This window comes from Odontesthes bonariensis, chromosome 12, assembly GCF_027942865.1.
Source record: "Odontesthes bonariensis isolate fOdoBon6 chromosome 12, fOdoBon6.hap1, whole genome shotgun sequence".
Lineage (NCBI taxonomy): Eukaryota > Metazoa > Chordata > Actinopteri > Atheriniformes > Atherinopsidae > Odontesthes > Odontesthes bonariensis.
Genome location: NC_134517.1, coordinates 31,320,576 through 31,343,927, shown reverse-complemented (window position 1 = coordinate 31,343,927; position 23,352 = coordinate 31,320,576). Strand labels below are relative to the sequence as shown.

The 23,352-nt window shown below is 38.8% G+C and overlaps 1 protein-coding gene across 1 annotated transcript in view; it reads left to right on the top strand.

Moving 5' to 3' along the window:
- Window positions 1-18,556, top strand: part of htr2aa (5-hydroxytryptamine (serotonin) receptor 2A, genome duplicate a) — a 63,008-nt gene extending 44,452 nt beyond the window's left edge. The window contains exon 3 of the mRNA XM_075478783.1: window positions 14,175-18,556. Coding sequence (XP_075334898.1) covers window positions 14,175-15,034 — 860 coding nt within the window. The 3' untranslated portion in view covers window positions 15,035-18,556. The remainder of the gene's footprint in view (window positions 1-14,174) is intronic.
- Window positions 18,557-23,352: the final 4,796 nt, after the last annotated feature.

Here is a 23,352-nt window from a genome sequence, read left to right as displayed (position 1 = left end):
AAAAAATAATTAAAAAATAGTGTATAGCTTTTAGCATTTAGTTTTATTTTAGCTGCAGCTGGCCCCGGTTCAAATCCCGCATCGGACGGCTCTGTGCTGCGTGTCGTTCCCTGTCTCCCTGCCCCCTGCTTCCTGTCTCTCTGAACTTTCCTATCCGTTAAAGGCACAAAAGCCCCCCAAAAATTAAATGTTTTTATTTGTTTTAAATAAATAAGTAAAACCTGCGTTAATGCACGATAAAATATTTATCGGCGTTAAATAATTAACGAGTTAACTTGCCCAGCCCTACTTTAAACAAGACACATACATAGTCCTACGCTGGTAGTTAGGGGCAGGTTTCATGTGTGATGACACTCAGTAAAGTATGGCCTAATGGTCCTAATCATGGATCTTTTCTGTTGGCAGTGCTTCGTTGAACTATTCAATCATGGTAAAAAGAAATGCCTCATCTAATAATATCCTTAATTCTTTGTGAACATCCCTGGCCTTTTCCAGATGGTTTCTATGGAGGATTTCCCAATCAGTCTTATGTAACAAACCATCTGGTGCTTTAGAAATAGGATATTACTTTTTTAATTCCCATAGGGACATGATATTATTGCAGCAAAAAGGTTGAGGATTTAGATGCAAATTGATACATAAAAAGAACATCAACCATTAGTTTACTCATTATGTGAGTGTGTTGCTGTGGGTAGGAATGACCCTCTGTACTTGTTGGAGATAAAAAGAGGCCTCAGACTCTGTTGTTGTGTAGAGGGTGTGCAGTGTTGTGCATCATGCTGAGCAGTTTATGCAACACGCTTGTACAATCAGATCCAGAGTGGACGCCCAGAACAGAGCCAGCCTTCTTTATCTGTATGTTAAGTTCCTTTGAGTCACTGTCTCTGGTGTTGCAGCTCAGGCAGATGGCTGCAAAGCAGATTATATTCTCCACCAACATGAATTTATAGAAGAGATACATCTGTGTCTCAATGTTAAATTCCCAATCTAATCTGCTGTGCAGATACTCCAAGGTATCTGCTGTCCTCCATCCTCCTCCTCCTCTTCTCCCAGGATGGAGATGGTGCTGAACTTATTCCTACTTCCGAAAATCTACAAACATCTTCTTTGTCCTGTTCAGGTTAAACATGACTGTATCAGGAGAAACTTGATGTTTTGATTTGAGAAGTGTAAAATCTGTAGGTGTCAGTAGCCCCACAAAAGAAACTTTAGAAAACCAAAAAGAAAAAGGGGCAGTTTAGGAAAGAGAACCCTTCCCGTTCAGATGAATGAAGAGGAAATAAGAGCAGTGAAAGCTGGCACAGCTAATCAATATAGTAACATTTCATGTTAATACACGGTCCAGCTGTGGGATTATAACAGATTCCTTTAATCGTGTTGAAATGACAGGCCCATTACAAGTCTGATTAGTTGAAAGAAATAATTGTTCATGAATAACTGAAATAATTCCTCCCATTTCTCACAGTCCAGTGGGATGAATTAAGAGGAACAACTAGAGAAGGAAAGAAATTAAAATGAAACTACAGCTAATTTCCCTCCAACTTTTTTCATTAGACCCAACAACCTCCAATCTGTGCATTTTCCCCAAACTTTAGTGACCAAAAACAAAGGCCCTAATTCATTTGGAGAGAGTTGTCGGAGGCACCTAACTCCTCTGACCTCCCTGATGGAGCTGAAGTCTGTGTTTGCTTCCTATTGCCTCCACTTCATTAGTTCTGTCATTCTGAGCGGTTGCTTGTTTCTCAGAAATACAGCTTCTCTTGGAGAAGCCCGTCACTGTTTTGGCTTGTATTATCAGGCTTCACGACAGCCACTTATCTGTCTATAAATGGCTGGTTGAATTGAGGAAGCAGTGCAGACCTAACAAGATAATCTAGTGCACACATAAAACCAAATTTCATTTTATATCATGTCTTAGATTGCTTGGTTTATTTCCACACTATCTTTTTTCTGCTTGGCATCCTCAAGCTTTCAGGATCCACATGAACTGATTCAGAGATATTACAGTCTGTTTGGCGACACAAAATCAGATTGTTTAGCGTTTAGCTGAGAACTTTGCTTCTGCCAGACTCTCGATTAATGTATGCAAGGTATAATCTGATATTTTTCACCAAATTGTAAAGAGAATCCGCAGAGAAAACTGTGATTAGTTGGGAAACTGTGTGCATCTTCACACACTCATCTCACCTCAGATGAAAAACAAGCTTCCAAACATATTCTTATGATGATGTTTTACTTTGCTGTCCTATTTATGTGCTATATGTATTTTACAGCTATTACACCATCTTTCTTAATGGAATATAATCAATAACTCACATGACAATTCAGTATAATATACAGCTTGTTGTTGCCTGCATGAATAAATGATCAACAGGGTCGTTCTTTAGTGCAGATTTACAGTGTAAAATCATAATAATAATAATAAAATGAAAAACTACTGAATGAGAAGAAGTGTCCAAACATCTATTGGGACTGGCTCTCTGAGCTGAACTGAATGGAAACATGTGGCTGCCTGGAATTTAGCTGTGACACGCACTATTTAATAAAAGGAACAAAAACAGCGGCATATTCTTTAAATAGCTTTCAGTTTGTTCATTGTTTGTTCTGAATCACTGGGCTGAGATGTTCTTGGCTTCCTTTTGCAGACTAACCCAAGTCTCTCAAGGCATGCTCTTTGATTTTCCTCCTCTTGTCTGTGAAGAACTCTGTAAAAGGTTCAGCCACTTTATGTTTAGATTCTTTTCCTTATCACATTTCAACCATGTTTTATTGTATTTTTTTTAATACCATTAAAAAAATCTCATTTTAACACAATTAAAAACATGAGTTCTATTAACACCGCGAGTGTGAGATTTTAGCTGATGGTGGTAATACAACAGACACCTCCATCCAATAAGGAAGAGCTGGTCAAACACACATCCAATGGCAGCAAAGGTATCCCTCCAACAAATAAACCTTCATACTTACTTTAGAGGAACAGCAGTGCATCCACCACAGGAAAATTAATTTCAGTGTTTTTGGTACCTGCTTTGTGTAAATTCTATAATCTGCCTGGAACCACTGCTCTAAACCATCATGAGATATTTTTTCCTGTTGCCTGGCTGATAATTAGTTTTTATTGTCTGGACCAAGTCTGCGGTCCCTCTGCTGGAAGCACACGAGGATGTTGTAACTGCATCTTTTTTTTATAACTGAATCTTCTGGGTTAAATGTGCCACTCTAACATTTGGTACAACACATTTTTCAGTGACTTTTGAGTATCTTATCAAAACTTTGTGCAGGGAAACTTACCCAAACAATCTCTACTTGGTTTTAGGTATGTAATGATTTTACCATAGAGCATCAACCCGACCATTAATTCTTATTGTCATTGCATTCTTATTAAATTGTAAGGAAATATTTTCCCTTATCTTCTTTCTCAGTGCAGACATGAAAGGGTTAATCCTACTTCTGACACACTGAACATGGTGTACAACATTTAGATAGTAATCATCATGCAACTTGGGCCCATGTAGAGACTTCATAGAGAATCATGATTAATCTAATTTTCTCTGTCAGCATGCATTTCTCAGTTACAGCCAGGTTGTGCTTATCTCTATCCCACCTCCCACACAACTAATAACTTGCTTTTTATATATACAGTCTTCTCTGTATAGAGTCCTGAGATAACTTCTGTTGGGAATGATGCTATATAAATGAAGTATGTTCTTAGCTAAAATTCCTACATTTTTGCTGAAGTTTACAAATATATTTCTATATAAATAAATGTGTTACTAATCTGGATTAACTACACAGAGTCGTGCAGTAATTCTAATTAAAGATGTGCAGGTCACATTGAATTTAAGAGTGGCAAGAGTGGGAAGCGAACCACCAACCTTCCGGTTATTTACACTATGGGAGTAAAAACTTTAAGAATGACAAAATGCAGGACAACAATCAGATATCCATGCTTGAAGTTTGGACTGTGATAGACTCTGACATAAGTAGGTCCCTTGAAAAGAAAAGAGGAGCCATGACTTTAAGAAGCTTATGGTTTCTTTAACAGTCTATATTTTGGTTAAGTTGAATCCCCAACAGAGGTGCAGCATCAGTGCGTCCCCTCATCTGTAAAATATTAGAACTGCTCGCACTTCGAACAATAACTCAGCTGCAATAAATGCAAGCATGCGATTTTATTGACTGATTTTTATTTGAAGAGTAACTCCGGGAGAAGTTACCAGCAGGCTCTGTGCAAGGATCATGAAACACAGCTAAATCATACTATGTTAAAATGTTCTTTAAGATATATTTTTGTAATTATTTAAATAGAAATCCCAAAAGTGTTACAAACCAGTGCAAATTAGAAAACAGCCTGTGAATTTAGGGATTAACTGGGTCGAAAAAAGAGAAAAATAAGAAATTTTGCATAATCTTGGACGTTCTCCTTTTACTTTTGGAGATTAAAACTGTCTATGCAGATAACTACAATAAAACCTCTGAGCTGAAGCTGCACAGGTCGAGTAGGAGGTTGAGTTAAATAATGTGATGTCAGCATGGCAGGCAGCAGGTCCCACCCTCCGGCTGTGTTGAAGCAGGGCGAACACGCCTCAGTGCTAAACTGCCCCCTCACAAACCCAAACGGATTATTTCAGGGTTTACTTAGCAGAGTTCTGGTCTTATTTGTATTCCTCAGGTCTCTCCTCGGGTTGAGGAGGACGAGGAGAACGAAGTGCTTGTAGTGTTTTGGTTGGTATCGAGTCATCTCTGCTAATGTTCCTCCGGGGAGTAGAATCTGTGATCCGATTGGACGTAATGAAGAGGGGGTGTTCATGCTCACACTGGCTTGCATAAGTGCATGTTGGTGGTGTTTGTGTGTGAACATCTCCAAAATGACCTCATCCAAACTGAAATGTGTATGCATATGTTCACACATGTGATGGTCACAGTGCACAACCTCTCACTGCACTTTGGGAAGCACTTCATTACCTCACACGTTGTATGATAAATTAAATCCTTTTTTTCATTACACCTGACATGACATGAAATGTTTATCTTAATGTGAATTAGACTAATATGTGTCAACCAAGGGCTGTTGTAATTACCAACTAAAAAAATTCAAGAAAAAACATTTTTCGGGGGGGGATTTATTATCGTAAATCTCATGATGTGACTTTCAGTGAGCCGATCTGGGTTGCAGGGAAACTTCCATCACTGTACAAGGTCTTGTACAGAAATTAAACTAATTTCCTCTTGCTTTTTGCTGTGCTATTAACAGCAAATTACAAGATTAGTTATATAGTTAGAATAGAATAGAAAAATACTTTATTTATCCCCCAATGGGGGAAATTAAAATTCGTCAAGTAGCTCAATATTTTTTTAAATATTTACAATGATTGAATTAACAACAATAAAACAACAATAATAATACTACTACTAACTAAATAATAATAAATGACTAAATGGCAAAATAAACAAATAATAAATAAAAATCAATCAATCAATTTGAGAAGAACTCAGCAGTCACTGTTATAAAGCCTTATGGCTGTGGGAACAAAGGACCTTCTGAACCTCTCAGTCCTACAGCGCATATATATACAGTATAGTTAATTTAATGAGCTAGTAAAGCTCTAAGAGTACTTTGTTTAATCTTCTATATCACAACAAGGAAATCTGACAATTAATTTGCATTCTCAGATTTTTTTTATTAGTCTGAATACACAAAAAAAAACTTGATAGCTCAGACAAATCAGGGTTGTTTTATGTTTCCATCTCCATTTATGATATCACTCCTCTCTCCCTCTCACTTCTACATGGCACATGTGTGCCGGACCAGAGGTGGGATGCCTCTGTTTTTTAACACTGTAGATAAACTGTTTAATCAGAAATCTTCCCAAGTTTTTAAGTTTCCTAAACCTTACCAAGAAGTTATGATGCCCAAACCTAACCAAACAGCAATCGAATAGTAAGTAAAACCAAAAGAAAAAGGCAGTGTGACCAAAAACAAGGAAGTGGAAAAAACGAGAACTGCAATTTGGTCTCAATCTTCCATCTCCTGTTTCTCACATTGTTCCCCTCTCCCACCTCCTCTCCTCCTGCCCCTGAATGGGGACCTTGTCACTTGTTTATTAAAACAAAAGACATTTATTGTGACATGGATGAGAATGTGTTGGATGTCTGTGAAGCAAGACTCCTTCTATTCCCACAGTGTAAACACGTCTTTAAACTCCAGTATGAATATTGTTGTGACATGTTGAAAATGAACGAGTCTAATACTGACTCACGAAAGCAGGGAAGTATATGGTTCTGACTTGACTTGACTGACAGAGTGAAAAACTGTTTATCTAACAGCTCAATAAACACACCCTGAGGCATGTGTGCCACTTTAAACAAAGGATTTCGCTGAACACTTGCCAAACAGACAGGTTTATAAGTTGGTTTCCCTGCAGTTTGTGGGTGATGGACTGTAGTGCTCCCACTGGGCAAACGCACTTCATCCACGCATGTGTTTATACATGGGGCGCACATACTGTCTGCCCTGACTCATGCACAGATGGTTATCATTTCTCTGCGATGAAAATGACTGGAAAATGTTTATATCTGCCCTAAATACGCTGAACATATCCTTCTAACGACAGTGGGGACATGTAAGAGTAATTTTTTGTCTGGTTTACGATCACTGCTTTTGAGTATTACAATGTTACTTTATGACATAACGTCATTAAATTGAACTGCCTAATTCTGCTGAAGCTTTGATCTAATAATTTGATAAAGCAAGCCTCAGAAAAACACTCAAAACTTTTTAACTGCTCATTAAGCTGGTAAAAAGCCTACTGCAGCACTTACACTTGGGATATTAATAGGTATGCTGATATCAGTGTGCTGATATTACAGCAAGGTATCGTTAAATCACACGTGAGCAGCGCACCAAGTAAATTTGGGTCTTATCAGCACACAATTTTGTCTTTATTTCCATGTTATTTCACAGACTGTAGACTGTACTAATAAAAGCAAAAAGAGGGCATCTGCAGGGATAGATGAAGTCATCACACTAGTTGTGCATAGCCGAAACCATCTCCACAGCAATAAGTTGTGTCATTATGTGATGGTGGGCTTTTATCAACAGTGGTCATCATGTAACTCAGACTGATACAGTTTCTCCTTTAATACTAATGATTAATTGAAATGATTACTCCTCTCTCCTTTTCTTTATTTGACATTTTTAAGGAATGTTGGGAATGATCTGCAGTGAGAATCATGCTTTATATTTCAAGGAGGGAATTTAATTGCCTGTCAGCTGCGTTGCATTCTGCACTGATCACCTGAGTCACGATGCTTGGCTTTTTGTGTGATTTTTGGTTTCTTAGTCTGTACCCTGGTTTAGTTATTTCTTTTTTTTTGTTGTTCTGTGCTCTTTTGTTTGAACTTTATTCCTTGCATTCTGTTTTAGTTTTCCGTCATCTGAGTTGGATTGAGATTCTTTTCCTTGTCATTGCCCGTAGATGTCCTCAGTCATTTCGATTTTGTTCCTCCTTCCTTTTGGTCTCAATCACACCTGTGTCCAGTGAATCAGCCACATCTCATCAACCCTCCCACAACTTGTAGCTCTGCAGTCAACCCTCTTATTTGCCTGATCATTGATGTTGCTGACGCTGGGATTGTTGTCTTTCTTGTGTTTTCCTTGTTAGTCAGTAAGCTCATCCTTTCCTTGTTCCGTTTGAGTTTTGGTTGTGGCTTTGTTTTCGGCAACGGCTCACCATCTCCACCTGTCCTCGCCTCCTTACTCTGGAAGTCCTGCGTTTGCTTCCTTAACTTCTGATGAAACTCTAGTCCTGACCGAGTCCACCGTGAGTGCTGACTTGTTGTGAAGCTTACTTCTTTTAACTTTTCCAAAGACTTAAAATTCAAACGGAGCCAATCCTGGTCACCATAAAGAATGAACTGGTTTCTCTTGATTGCCATAGACCTTCTAAAGTTGCAGCTTATTACAGTGTAGTTAAATGTCAGCACTGCATCGGCTGCATTAATACTCGCAGCGCTCGCCTTTCAGATGAGGATTATGTAAAACTTCCAGTCTTCATTGATCTGTCCACAGAACAGCTTTCCCCTTTGTCTCAGTCAATTCCAAATGATCTTCGGCCCAGAGAAGCCGCGTTTCTGGATCATGTTCACATTTGTCCTTTTCTTTCCATGATGGAGCTGTAACCTGTTGATGTCTGGAAGTGTTCCTCAAACGGTTTAAGCTGTAATTCTAATATCACACTGTAGCTGCCACGCACAGAGAGGATCAGAAATACTTTGGATAATCACATCCTCCATTCGTCCAGCCATCCATTTTCCATACCCTCTTTATCCAATTCAGGGTCATGGGAGAATCAAATGACACTGACATTTATGTCGGGGCATATATTTATTACTCTCAAGAGTCCTGCTCATGAGGACAGTGACGAAGTAGAATCATCAGTCTGCAATAAAAATGAATTTTACAGGAAACGTTATGACTCAGATGCTCCAAAACTGGAATAATATACATATATATATATAAAAAACATGCTGGCTCTCTGTAACTGCAACAATATTTGCCAGTTTTGGAGCAACTTGTGATCCAAGTGTCTGTTTTGGTCCAAAGAGGCAACACGGAGTTATTGCATGATTTTAAAGCTGCAATCCAACCAGGGCTTCTGTGATGTGCAGAGACTTTTGTATTACTCACACATTCTGGTAGACCAAACACATTTCCGAAGGTAGACATTTAATAAAGACAGAAGAAAGTCCATTTTGTGTGTGTGTGTGTGTGTGTGTGTGTGTGTGTGTGTGTGTGTGTGTGTGTGTGTGTGTGTGTGTGTGTGTGTGTGTGTGTGTGTGTGCGTGTGTGTGCGTGTCTGTGGGTGTTTGTTGTTTGTGTTTTCGAGTTTTTGTGTTTGAGTGGGTTTTAAATCGCCTTCCTCAGGTTTTACCCTCCTCCCTTTTATGGCCCTGAAACCCAGCTCCTCAGCACTGGACGATGAGCTAAATGCTCCTCCTGGGTTTGGTTTGGATTCAATACCTGAAAGTGTCCAAAAAGCAAAAAAAGTTTCTTTCACCTTCGCGCTAATAAAGTAAAAGGTGTTGAAAGGTTCTGAATGAATGAACTCTCAGCTCTCTGATTCTCTAAACTCTATGAACTACTTATTTCTGTTTTATCAGTTTTTGTAAGCAGTTTCTTCATCTCCAACAATTTTCATAGTTTAATATATGGGAGCCAAAATCTGTAAAGCGCACACAATCAGTGGATTATTTTAGTCTAGAGAAGGTTGGAGTCACTATAAACACAATTATCTTGACGGCAGGTATGACCTGTAACAGTTGCACTGTTCTAGGTTAAACTATCTTAAATTTTCTTTGTTTTTATCATATCACTGCAGTACATTAAACCTTATTTATTTTCTTAAAGTCTGTGGACTTTGTCTACATTTGAGCATGGAGAAAACTCAATGTTGTTCCATTCTTTTTAGTTTATTCCATCACTACTTGTACAGTAGTTACACCAAGTTACACCAGGTGCAATTGAAAGAAAACACCACTTTTACCAGATGATTGCAGTGTAATAGAAAAGCACTTTAGAAATTGGATGTGTGGATAAGTGAGGAGTTCTTACAACAGTCTGGTTGTTTAAAATACTGCTTGATCAGCACACTGCAGTTCTTCTAAATTCTGCCTCTCCATCTCCTCCCACCTCTTTTTCATCTTCTTTGTGTCTCCCTCCCCTCTCTTTTCTACCACTTGATTGTCTTTTTCCTTCTACTTTTGTCAAGTTTTCTCCAGGCTGTATTGTGTGTCTCTTTCAGAGAATTTAGAGCTGAGAGTTTGCCATCAGGACGATGTAGAGGAAGAACAAAAACACTGACTAAGCTTACTTTGGATTTCTATGATTCTCTGATGCTTGAGGGGCTTATCAAGAACACAGTGAATCCAAGGGTTGTAGAAACCATGACAAATAGTATTTGATCAGCTGGAAAGGAAGCAGACAGGAGTGAAATTATATTTTCTTTTTATGTATAAACCTCCATTATTTAGTATTCCTTTCTCTGGCACATCTTTAGTTTATGAACCAAAATCTTGTTGAACTAAAACTGAAGAGTTTGACCGTGTTAAGTTTTAAAAGCAAGTGCACAAACCCTTGTATTTACAGCACATAGCCTACATTTACCTTATCATTTTAAGTTGTAATGCACAGTCTGATAGTACCTCAATATTTCAGCTCAATATTATCATTATGGAGTTTAACAGCAGCATTGCAGATGCAGAAAAAACTATCCACATATGGGTCTGTCAGGTGATGTGTGCTCTGGACAGCCTGTTATCAGCTGCAAGTCATAAGGCTCTGTGATGGTAAGGGGTTGCTTGAATGATGTATCAAATCAAATCAAATTTATTTGTAAAGCACATTTCATGTACAAAACAATTAAAGGTGCTTCACATAAAAATAAAAGCATTGCAGCAGGGAGTGGAAGAAGCATTAAAAATACATAAAAGAATATAAAGAGAAACAAATAAAATAATATAAATGAATTTAAAAACAAGCAACAGTCCAGATAAATTCAAAGATATCGTGCAGATTTCATGCATAGACACATGAGAAAATAAATGTTTTTAAGTTGGATTTAAAAATGTCTACATTTGGTGAAAGTTTAATCTCCACTGGCAGTTTGTTCCACTTGTTTGCAGCATAACAGCTAAATGCTGCTTCTCCATGTTTAGTCTGGACTCTGGACTGGACCAGCTGACCTGAGTCCTTGTATCTAAGAGCTCTGCTGGGTTTATATTCTCTGAACATATCACAGATGTATTTTGGGCCTAAACCGTTCTGGGATTTGAAAACCATCAGCAGGCTTTTAAAATCTATTCTGTGACTGACTGGAAGCCAGAGTAAAGATTTTAAAGCTGCTGTGATGTGTTCAGATCTCTTAGTCCGGGTTAAAACTCCAGCAGCAGCATTTCTGGATGAGCTGCAGAAGTTTAATGCTCTTTTTGGGAAGTCCAGTTAAAAGAGCGTTACAGTAATCGAGTCTACTGGAGATGAATGCATGGATGAGTTTCTCCTGGTCTTTTTGGGAGAGGAAACCTTTAATTCTGTTGATGTTTCTGAGGTGGTAAAAAGCTGCCTTGGTGACAGCTTTGATGTGGCTGCTGAAAGTCAGATCTGAGTCTATCAACACTCCGAGGTGTACTCTTCTGTGACGGTAGCATCAATGCAGAAAATATATTTAAATTTTAGAACATATAATGCCTCCATAGATGTCCACAATTTTAACAAGGCAATGCGAAACCATATCCTGCATCCATTGCAAAGTCATGACTGAGGAAGAAGAGGCTATCAATTCAGTTTGTTTATATAGCACTTGAATAATAAAGTCCAATTCAAGCCAATTGGAGTTCAATTCATTGTAATCATAATCCAATGAAATCCAATTAATTAATAAAAAAAAAATCCAATTCAAAAACAATTTCCTCGCTAAGGAAACCAACAGATTGCACCGAAACTTGTCTTCAGTCCAATCTCCCGGCCTGAGCGTGCCTGAGGCGACTGTGGAGAGAAACGACTCCCTTTTAACAGGAAGAAACCTCTGGCAGAACCAGACTCAGGAAGGGTGGACATCCGCCTCCACCAGCTGGGGTTTGAGAAGACAGAAAAGAGGGGAAAAAAACCACCGTGACACCATTCAAAGGATACCTGTTGGAACAGGGAGACACGAGTTAATGACCACAATAATGTCACATGTACATAATATCATTTGAGAAATTAAATGGGGGGAAAAAGAGAGTAAAGTGAGGAAAGGTGTGACAGATGAGGCCCCCCAGCAGTCTAGGCCTAAAGCAGCTTAACTATGGGATGTTTCAGTACTGGACTCTACGAAGAGAAAGTGTGGCAATCTGACAACTGACGATTGACTTGAAATGCATTTACAGAAGAATGGGACAGAGTAAAACTTAATTGACTGGTCTCTTCAATGCCAAACAGATTTGAACTGCAGGGAAAAGTAATGGCAACAATACAAAGTGGTAAATGTTTATTCTGGGAAATGTTCCAGGCTGCACATGGAAAATTGATCGTTTTTGATAATGACAGCGGTCAAAGTAATACTATCTCAACTCTTTGTGATTTGAGGTTGTACATTGTGCACATGTACAGACAAAGACTATGGGAGTGGTGGAGTGTAGAGAAGAGTTGGCTGCAAAACATCAGGATGCTAAACAGAAGTAGGTCATGCTGTGAGGCTTCCAAAACCTTCACAAAATACTGTCAGAAAGCAGCTGCTATTATGATTGTTAGAAGGTTGATCCTTTAAAGTAAAAGATGAAAAGCATTCCTCCCACACTCTCTGAATCATTCACTATGTTCCAGAAATGTTGTTTTTGTGCGGGTTATGTATTGGTTTATGTTGTTCTAAAATTACAAATAAACAACTTCAACAGGTTGATTGATCAGCCACTTAAGTGCTTGTGATTTCCTTTGTGAACTTTAAAGCAGTTCTGAGGCAGACTGGGACATAAAGTCAAAGCTTTTCTGTCAAACTATCTGGAGTTAATGAGAATTAAACCTCTTTCACCTTCCCAGTCCCAAAGAGAAGCACGAATTTCAGTCTGCCCTCCCTGTCAGTTTCATCCTGTTCCCTCCTCATTCTGTTTCCCGCACTTCCCTCCTATCTGTTTGTTACGAGCTGCAATGACAACATGCCATGAGGGAGATTGCTTAGTTTATCTCCTGTGGCCCAAGTCTGGCTAGTATTGTGAGGTTTTGTGAACTTTCTGACTCTGGATTTTCTTTTCCTTGTTTTTTTTTTCTGTGTTTTTTTTTTTTTTTTTACTTTTTTCTTGTTGGCGTTCTTAGGCGTTTTGAGTTTTGGTATGAATTAGGATTCATTCTCCATTTGTATTCATCTATTCTTGATTTGCCTTTTTGTTTTTTGTCCCTCTTATGTTTGTCCTTGTTGTTATTCTTGCTTTTGTCTTCCCGCACTTTTGTACTTGTGCCCTGGTCTCAGTTTCACATCTTCAGTTCAGTTGGTCCTCAGCTCCACACTCACCTGTTGTTAATCAGCCTCAGCTGCAGTCACTGATCTTACATTTGGTTATTCTCTGTAGTTTGTTTCATCGCTTGTCTGGTTTTAACCATCTGGTTTTAATTTACTTTTTGTTTTCATAGTTTACTTTATGGTTTCCGGCTTTGCTGCATTTTTGGTTTCAGTTTTTGAGTAAACCCCCAGTTTCCACGAGCCTTATCCTCTTTCAAAACTTTTGACACTTTTATCATCATTTTATCAGAAGGCCTGACTGCTGAGACAAGAGCAGTATATTTACAAAAATAAATAAATAAATTGGAGAGTATCAAATATAAAGATGGTGTGTTTCATCACTGCAGTGACACACAACTCAAAGTAGGCCCATTCTCTGCCTTTACTGTGGAGAAACAATTCAGATAGGAAATTTAGGGGATGAATTGGAGGACAAAATACAAATTGAACTGCTGCAGTGACCACAGGCACGACCACTAACAGACACAACACAGAGGAGAGGAGAGGAGAGGACCGACGAATGGAAAAATAGTTTCTGACCAAGACATAATGAATAAATTGGACGCAGCAAATGTGAACCGCTCCGGTCAAATTGCTTTGCCTGTCAAGTTAAATTTTGGCAGATGTTACATGAGCTACTTACTGGAGACAATGGGAACAGTATACAGAATATCAGTGTTGTTGTTTGTTTTTTTAAACAAGCTATTAATTGTTTAATTAGTCTCGTATTCTCACAGACTTCAATGATTCAATGAGTTTTCTTTTGTTCTTGCGCCACCAGGAGGCTGACATCTATGCTATTAAGCAAAACGTCCTGATTTCATAAACTCTTCAAAGTTAACAGAGATATTATTTCATCTAAATCAAGAAAGTATTCAAAAATAAATCTGAGTGAATAATTGAAATATGAAGCTTTAAAATTCTTTAAATGTTTGGTGTCAAGTTTGCCTTATTGTACTAATAAAGTCAAATATTATCAGCCATGGCACTTCCAGTGCATACAATCACCCAGCTTTTCTCTTACCAGGCAGCTCTAATCTCTTCTCTCAATGACACAAACACTAATATGTATCTGAATCCCAGAGATTGTGCATGCTGTATTCTAATATTCTAATTTATCTGCTTTTCCGCTCTTCTCTCCAGGGATCTCAATGCCAATTCCTGTGCTGGGACTCAGAGACCACTCCAAGGTCTTTAAGGATGACAGCTGCTTGCTGACAGACAATAACTTTGTACTGGTGGGCTCCTTTGTGGCCTTCTTTGTTCCTCTCACCATCATGATCGTCACCTACTTCCTGACCATCAACGCCCTGCAGAACGAAGCCACGCTCTGCTTGGATCAGCTGGTCCCCCGGCCCAAATGGACCACCACGTTCACCTTGGGCTTTCTGCCACAAACCTCCGTGTCCTCTGAGAAACTCTTCAGGCGCTCTATTAGCCAGGAGGTGGGAGGCCGAGGAAGCAGCAGTGGCTTGGGCAGCACCCGTGGAAGTGTCTCCGGCTCACTCTTTGGGCGCCGCACCATGCAGTCCATCAGCAACGAGCAGAAGGCATCCAAGGTCCTCGGGGTGGTGTTTTTTCTCTTTGTGGTCATGTGGTGCCCATTTTTCATCACTAATGTGCTGGTGGTGGTGTGTGACCCAGCTATGTGTGATGCAGGAGTCATGGGAGGCCTGCTGAACATTTTCGTCTGGGTGGGATACTTGTCGTCCGCGGTCAATCCGCTGGTCTACACACTTTTTAATAAAACATACCGCGCAGCATTCCAGCGCTACATTCGGTGTCGGTATCAACAAGAGAAGAAACCTCTTCAACTCATACTGGTTAACACCATCCCACCGCTGGCTTACAACTCCACCCAGCTACCCCTGGGTGATATCAAGAAGTTACGAAATGGAGAGGCACACTGTGATAGCGAGGTGAAGGAATCCTCGCTACCCGGGAGGGAAATGGAGTGTGGACAGGATAAAATCCATGGAGACAAAGATGAGAGCTGTGTGTGAGAAAAATTAAACAAAAACCTGGTTCAAGGTTAATTCAGTGCACCGTGGCCAATAAAAAAAACTTTCATCCATGTGTTCACACCGTCCTTTGGAGGGAAGGGTTTGACATTTCAAGTTGTGCCAAAGACAAAGTGCCTCTCTGTGCAGATTCTACAGACACTGAGGTCATGGGTTACGCAATCTGTGAGGCAAAATGACAGTACAGAAGATAGCTTTTGCATTCCAGCCTTGCACTATTTAATCCATGAGTTATGAGCACGACCAGGAGGTGCTGCATTAAGCTAATCATTTTCTTATAATTTTTCAATTTACCCCCATAATAATGTAACAAGGACAAATTTCCTCTTTTCTTCTTTTCACCTTTCTTACAAAGGCTTCTGCCATGATGTGAGATTAGTCCTGGAACGCATATCCTTCTCATCTAATTTATTCTTTGATAACTTCCAGTCAATCATTAGCGCAGAGATTTGAGAAAAATGGGCTGGCCATGAGTTTAGTCACATTTTAGACACATGGCCACTAAAAAAGTGACACGGCTTTTCAGATATAAAAAGGAAAAAAATAAAATAGGAAAAAACAAAGCAGCAATTCTTCATGTAAATTCATTTTCATTGGATGCTTTGCTGCTGTGAACCCAGCGACCCTGTCATACTGCCAATTTCTTGGCATCACCTAGGTGGTTCCTACCTTCCTAAATACTGTACCAATGAGGGGATCAGTGTGGATTAGACTCGGTTTTCTGCCACCTTATCAGACAATGGTGTCAGGGAGAGAAAACCTGGCACACCTCAACTCTTTGACACTTGGAGAGGTTCAGATCCAGCTGCCAAACAAGGGAGGAAAAACCTCCTGCTGCCTTTGTGTTTGTTGAAAAAACCACGAGGAAGAATTAACAATAAAGCAGAAGCACACGAAGAAGGGAAGTTAAAAAAAAATCTTGAATAAATCTATATTTGTATTTCGTGAAAATCTTTGTGAATAAATTTATATGACTAATTGCAGTTAAGTGGATGAATACTGTAGCTCATACATTGCAGCAAAAAGACTGAAAAATTTGATCGTGGCAGAAAAAAAGAGGATTTAAATGTAGCTGCATCCTTCGTAAAAGTCACAGTTTATATTGTGTTCTTGCCAAACTATTAGTGCACATTGCCAGTGTTGTTTCACTCTTTATGCATTGTGTCAAATGGTCTGGTAGGTGGTTGATATGTGTTTAAATATATATATTTTTTTCAAATCTGTGAATATGGAGCCGCTGTGAAAGACTCAAGAGGGAATCATGAGTGCAGCAAAGAAGTTGGATCAGTGCATGAAGGTGGGCTTGTACCAAGCTTTCATTATCAAGGTGTATCTGCACCTGAGCTGTGGATTTGAACTTTTTCCAGGACTTAAAGCAAAGCTTGTTGACTTGAATGGGAATATCTTATTTACTAAAACAGTCAGTAATCCATAAGACAGAGAGCAAGGAATCTGGCTCCTCCTTGGGCCACTGTGCCTGAGTGAAAACAACCAAGGAGCATCAAACCCTAATCTTCACGCTGGGCCTTTATAGGCATGGCTGAAGCACAGCAGAGAGGGACGGTTGGGTACCTTCAAGTTATATTTGTTCAAGCTTTCAAGTTCTGATTTAAGATGCAACATTACTTTGACCTAAGTTAGTTAAAACAGCTTGGTTCATTGTGCTGTGTGGTTACACAAAGGCTCGTTAGCTACCAGTTGTCTACTGGCTGTCCAGATGTCACATTCACATCAATTAAAAAGGTCCATAGTTGAGATTTTAAATCTCTGAGCTTTAAAAGAAAAGAAAAGTGCAAGACCAATTTTCAAGAATGCTCTAAATATTACAAATACTACATTACTTGGTAGGAACACCTTCTTTGCACCATTTGCAGAGTCATGGAGTATCCAAAGAGGAAATCTGAAGCTCAATTTTCCAAACATAGTGTACTCTGTGACCTGTCGTGTGCCATAGCAAACTCATCCTCCCCCTTTCCTTTGTACTATAAAGACATGAAGCACCTAGATTCTTTGGCTGTTTATGTGCTTTACTGTATTGCATTGCATCTCCCAAACGGATTGTAACTCATTTAATTTGTTGCCAATTATCAAAAGAGCTTGGTCTACAAATGGGAAAAACAATGTAATGTCCAATTGGTTATTCTTTGGAGTTTAATTAATTTATTATGCAGGGATTTAATATATTTTCTAAACAGTCACAGCCGGGTGCAGGCATTTAAAATTTTACTGTTTTATCGTTTGTGATTTCCTCAAAAAATGCCTATTTCTCGAATGACCTGCTTGCTTGATGATGTATTAACAGGCTGACTAACCTTTGGTCAAGAGGAAAACATCCAGTCAGCTTACTCAGATTTAAAAGTTTTACACAGAAGCAGTGGCTGTATTTCACAGAGGGGACAAAGGTAGCTCAGGGTTTACATGAGAAGTCAAGGAAAGATGATGCTTGTAGCAGAAAATCTTAGTCAGATTCCAAGTTTTTCACAGCTGTTATTAACAGCAGGTGAGAAGCTGTCAGGCTTCTGAGGCTGAGAAAGCAGGATTAAGGCAGCAGAACAATGAGGCTTCTTTTAAAGAACAGTAATAAGGCTCGGCAGGTGTTTGCTTTTAGTTCAACAGCAATGACGCACTTTATAACCACCGAGTCAAATTTTGTTTACGGAAAATCTGGTATTTTTTTCCTCCATTTTTGTGCTTTTGTTGAGTAATAAAGCTTCTGAGTCTGTCCAGTTAGCCGGCAGCTTTTAAATGTGAAACACAAAACAGGATGAGAAATACAAGATGCACAGCTGTCAGTGTTTCAAATGTAGGTATCTCGTCTTGGTTTAAAGATGCAGTCTTGTGCAATGTGTAAAGATTCAAGTGGCTGATAAAATATACAGTTTAATGGGGGGGGGGGGTAGTTTGTCACAATAAGTTTGTATTGTAACAGCAGTTTCAAATGTCCATACATTTGTAGATTCAGTAAATAGAGACATCTGGAAAAAAAAGAAAAGCTAAATATATATTTCTAAGCAGATTCTTTGACATTTTGGGAAATATGCTCATTTGTTATTGTGCATGAGAAGAACAGATACTTTAAGATTTTTGCTGAACTCTCACTCTTTGGAGTTTCAGGTTTGTTAATAAGTGTTAGCAGATTTCAAAGAGATGCTGTGACAAAATGAAGTCAACAGGCTTAAACCCTTTTTTTTAGCAGTTTTAAAGTAGAGCTTTTTGACGGGTTTTCCACTTTTCATCTTTTTTTTTCTTTTTTTTTGTCATGTCATGGCATGACTCAAACTCCTCTTTTGTATGAGTCTAAGTACAACTATGGCTGCTAAAGATTTGACCATCTTTTCTGTTCTGGTAGCTAACAAGCCCAACTTCTGCTGATCTTACTCTGGATCCACAATGTAACTCTGGTTTGGAGGTGTTTTTAAATACTTGTCTCTTTTTGAATTTGATGTTCGCTGGTGACGGTCACATGTGTCACATGTATGAAACAGTTTTTTGCCCCTTTCATTTTTAAAACCACAGTAAAGGAAAAAAATGTGGATACTGTGTGTGAGTTTTATGTAATAGCTGAAGAATAAATGTGTTCGCATTCCAACATGCTTACACCTTGGCTCGATAGACAAGAAAAAGGGTTTTAGGAGCTGCAGAAGACTGGACCCAGGAGAGAACAGGAGACAGGAAAATAGTTGTAATAAATGGGTGTATTTAGGGAGGGGGGAGTTGGGACACCAGGAAGCTGGGAATGGATTCAGGTTCCGTCTCCGGGTTGGTGTGAGCATGGGCGTCGCACCCGTGGGGGGTGGGGGTGTTTCGGCACCACCACTTTTACAGCAAGAGGATTTCACACCCCCCACCCCCCCCCACCCCCCACACACACACACACATTTTCCAAAGGTAAACCAATTTGCCCACCCTCGTAGTGCACCAACATACAAAATGGAGCGCACCTCAGCCCCCCTTACGCTGCACGAAAAGCCATTGGTCAAAATGAGATTCACCCAATCACAGACTGTTGTCCGCGACCCGGCCGCCGCCCGAGAAATTTGATAAATGTTTCCCGGGCGGCGGCCGAACACAGTGAATAAAATTGAGAAGACAATAGAGAGAAGAAGGAGGCAGAGATGCCAAAAAGGAAGAGGCAGCAGAAAATTGAATTATTTTTCAAGTCAAGTTGTCATGTACCGGTAAGTGAATGCAGAGGAATCCGGGTCCACGACCCCTAAAATCAACACCATCTCTCCGTCAGTGGCCAAATGACCAAATAAAGTTTTCACAAATCGTAAAATGTGTTTCAAAGACTCTGTACCCTCTTTAGAATAATTCCATCCAGATTTGAGCAGTGTAACCAATGTAGTTTCCATACAGGACCTAGTTTAGGGTGATGAGAATACAAAAAAAAGCAGTAAAATGGCCCTGTTCTGCATTTTCACAAATCAGAAAAAGTTTTCACAAATCCCAAACAAGGTTTCAATGAATCTATAGCCTCTTTAGACTAATTCTATCCAGATTTGAGCAGTGTAACTATTGTAGTTTCCATACAGGACCTAGTTCAGGCCGATCAAAATGCAGTGAAATGGCCAACTTCAGCGTCCTGTCTATGGGCTTGATGTGGTGCTCATGTGCCATCCCTGGAACACCCCCACATTTAAAATCACTGCTCCACCCCTGGGTGTGGGTGCCGTGTCCAGGATATTCCATGCAGGTGCTCGTGGGGAGGGGCTTGAAGGTGGTGCTGCTGGCTTAGCGGAAAACTAAAGACAGGCTGGGCACTAGAGCAGGCATAGATTACACACTCAAGAGAGGCAATCATCTGGCCTCCTCACAGGGGGCAGCAGGCTTTAACCGGCGCTCGATTGATGATGAGCCACAGGTGCGAAAGGTGTGCGAGTGCTCCTCCCAGCCTGAAAGAAACCAGCCAGCACCCAGGACCCATAGAAATAAATGAAAAACCATAATCACCACAAAGGGTTTAGCAAAATTTTGAACATAGCATTTGATGTGAGGGCTTCATAAAAAACATGAAATTTAATGAAGTTTTATACTATACTTAACATTAACAATCAATAGTCATTTAATTAAAAACATTAAACTGCCAAGAGGGTGAATTAAAAGGGTTGGTACACAGGTATCCAGATTCAGGTATCAGACAGGGGTGCAGCAGAAGACGAAGAGCAAGAGCAAAAGCACAAGAGCAAAAGAAAGTCCCGCTACATTGCAAGCATGCATGACTATAAAGATCTAGCACGTGGAGGTGAAAGACCGGAGCTTACATGCTGAGCAGGAGTTATCTGTCACTGGTGTCGGTGATCAGGTGCAGGTGAACTCCATGAGGAAATCATGGGAGATGCAGCTGGATGATCTGTAGAAAATTGAAATTGTTTAAAAGAGAATTGTTTCAACCGCTATTAGAATATTTAGTCCCCCAAAATCACCTGAGATCGTAGTGAGGAACAGACATGTTTTTAGCGTTGCACATAGACTCAGCTATTTAACCATGAGTCTCTGGCTAAATTTAGACCACTTTTATGTCAAGCAGTTTAGTCCTTTTAATTTAATTAATGTATCAAACAAACAGTTGTAAATATGTCAGATGCTCAAGAGAAGTCTATAAATTACGCTAAAATCCCCAAAACGCCAACAGGCATTTCAGTGTTGAGTTTTGAAATACAAAATGTTATTAATATTGAAATATACAGGCTGTATGCTGCCAGCAAAATGGTTCTGGGGCATCTTGAAGGGGATAGTTGAATGAATTGTGAAATGCATTTAGTTAGACTGAATATCTCCAAATATTTACATTATTAAAAAGTAGTGGTGTTGTGCATAACTATGTGGCTGGTTAGCTCAGTAAGTAATGAAGAGTATTTGTAAGTTTGAAGGCGTTGACTTTAATTTCAGAGTAAGAACATTCTGTTTATGTTGTCGATCCAGTGAAACCTGGGCTAAATGTGAATGTTTTTTCAATGTGTTCTTGTTATTGGCAACACAGTATGCAGTTATATACAGTATTTTAGACATTTCATATCAAACATTGTATTACATAAATTGCATCTCTGTATAGACCACATTTGAAGCTCCAGTAAAATAGATTTTTAGAGATGACGCCTTAATAAATATCAAATAGGATATTTATTTGATATTTATTAAATCAACTCTAAACTGTAAAACTAAACAAGATGATTACACAAATATGTCGCTTTGATGCTATAGCTGCATTAACACTTGAAAATTAAATCCAGGCAATAAACCAAAAGGATTTTAATCCCAAATCAACAGAAATCTCAGTTAGAACTGATTGGTTGCAAAAAATCTCAACAGAATGGATCTCAAACTCCGGTCCTCGAGGGATATCCTGCAGGTTTCAGATGTTTCCCTGCTTCAACACATCTGATTAAGATTAAATGGATGGATCTCTTCAGAAGATTGTTAAATTCTGAACAAACCAGCTGAGGCATCACAAACTCAATTGAAAAGTAATTTATTCTAAGGTAAACCATGTGCAGTATACCTTAAAACAGTTTATCTGATAGACAACGTATTCCTCATCTCCTCAATAACTGGTGCATGTGCTACATATTTAATCAAATAAATTAATCTATTAATCATAAACATTAATATTTTGTTAACAAGTTGACATGCCTTGACTAATCAGATCACATCATCGCCCTATAAAGAGAAAGAAATCAGCAAATTGAGGCCAATTTATTTTGGCATTTACTATGGAGTCGTTTTCATTAATTAGTCTGATGTTTATTCCACTGACAGTAACAAAAATAAAATAAAACAACACAGGAAGCAATTTAATGAGTCAGCAATTAGTGCTGATCACAAGATGAAAATGACAGATGGAATGACTGCACTGGATAGAATTAACGTCTTGTTCATGTAACGTTTTCTCCCCAGAAGTAAATCCCTGTTTTTCCATTTCTTTCATCAAAATGAATCTTTGGAATTGACAAATATTCTACACATATTTAGCTCATTTCAGACTTCTTCAAAATCTTCATTGTGGTTATTCACCCAAGGGAAACAGAGCTGCCAAGAAAGGTGCTCGACCTGCGGTTAGGAGCAGCGTGGGGTGCTTTTGTAGCGCTTATTACGGCCCAACTGCAATGAAAAGCAGAGCCTGATGCACAGAATTATATAATTATCTTGGTATGGTAATCAAACTAAAATCTAAGAGCTGCAAAGCAAAAGTGAGCATGCCTTTCATATATACCCTCACGAGTGTAGCCAGTATAGAGAATGGAAAACATGAACCATTAAAACACTCTTGCTGTTGGAAATGCCAAAGCATACATTTCCCCTCACGGAAACAATTCCTCCAGTAACTCTAGTAAATGAAAACAAAGTCTCTCCTCAGATCTGAAGCATAAAGCATGATTATAAAGTGGAAGTCACACCAACACTCCAGTCATCCACCCTATAATCTGTAAAATATCCAACAATTTTACCTCAACACCTCAAGAGATTATGGGCAACAGGCTCTTTGCTGAATTCCTGCTGCCATATATTGCTCACATATTAACTAAATGTACTCCACAGAGAGCAACACAGTAGGATGGTCTTCATGAATAATACAAGAAGACTTGACTAAGACACATGGAATCATTTCAAATGTACATGTTAGTACAATCTGTGTTGTTCTCTTTTCATACAATAAGGGAATGATTTTTCCACTTCAACTAGTTTGTTGCAAATTGTCTGAGCAACATACACTGAAAAAAATAACTCATAAGATTTACTTAAAAAACTCTTTGTAAGTATTTGCACTCAAATGATTTAAGTAATATTTAATGCTGCAATATCCAGTAACACTCACTTGCCAATATCAAGTAAATTTTACTTACCATAAAACATAACAGTTTTAAAGATATTAAGTAACATTTACTTAATTACATCTAAGTTTTAAGTTATATTTATTTAAACAAATTAAGTAAAGTCTACTTGTTTTTCAGAGGCAGGAACATCATTTTACTCAAAATTTTAAGTAAATTTTATATATCTGTAGTATTTGCTGTTATGAAGTAATTTAGTAGATTTTAACGATACACTTTCAGAGTAAAGTTTATGTAGTATTTCTAGCTTTATGTACATACAACTATTAAACATTTAAATTGTATGAGGAAACCTAAGTTAAACTTACTCTTCCCCCATAACTCATGTATTACGTTAATAAAATGTTTAATTTTACTTAAGAAGCTCTAGTTCTTATTGAATCTTAAAAATACAAGGTAGAAATTATGACAGTTACTCTAATAGAGTTTACTTCACCAAAAAGTCACTTTTTTCAGTGTATAAAACCC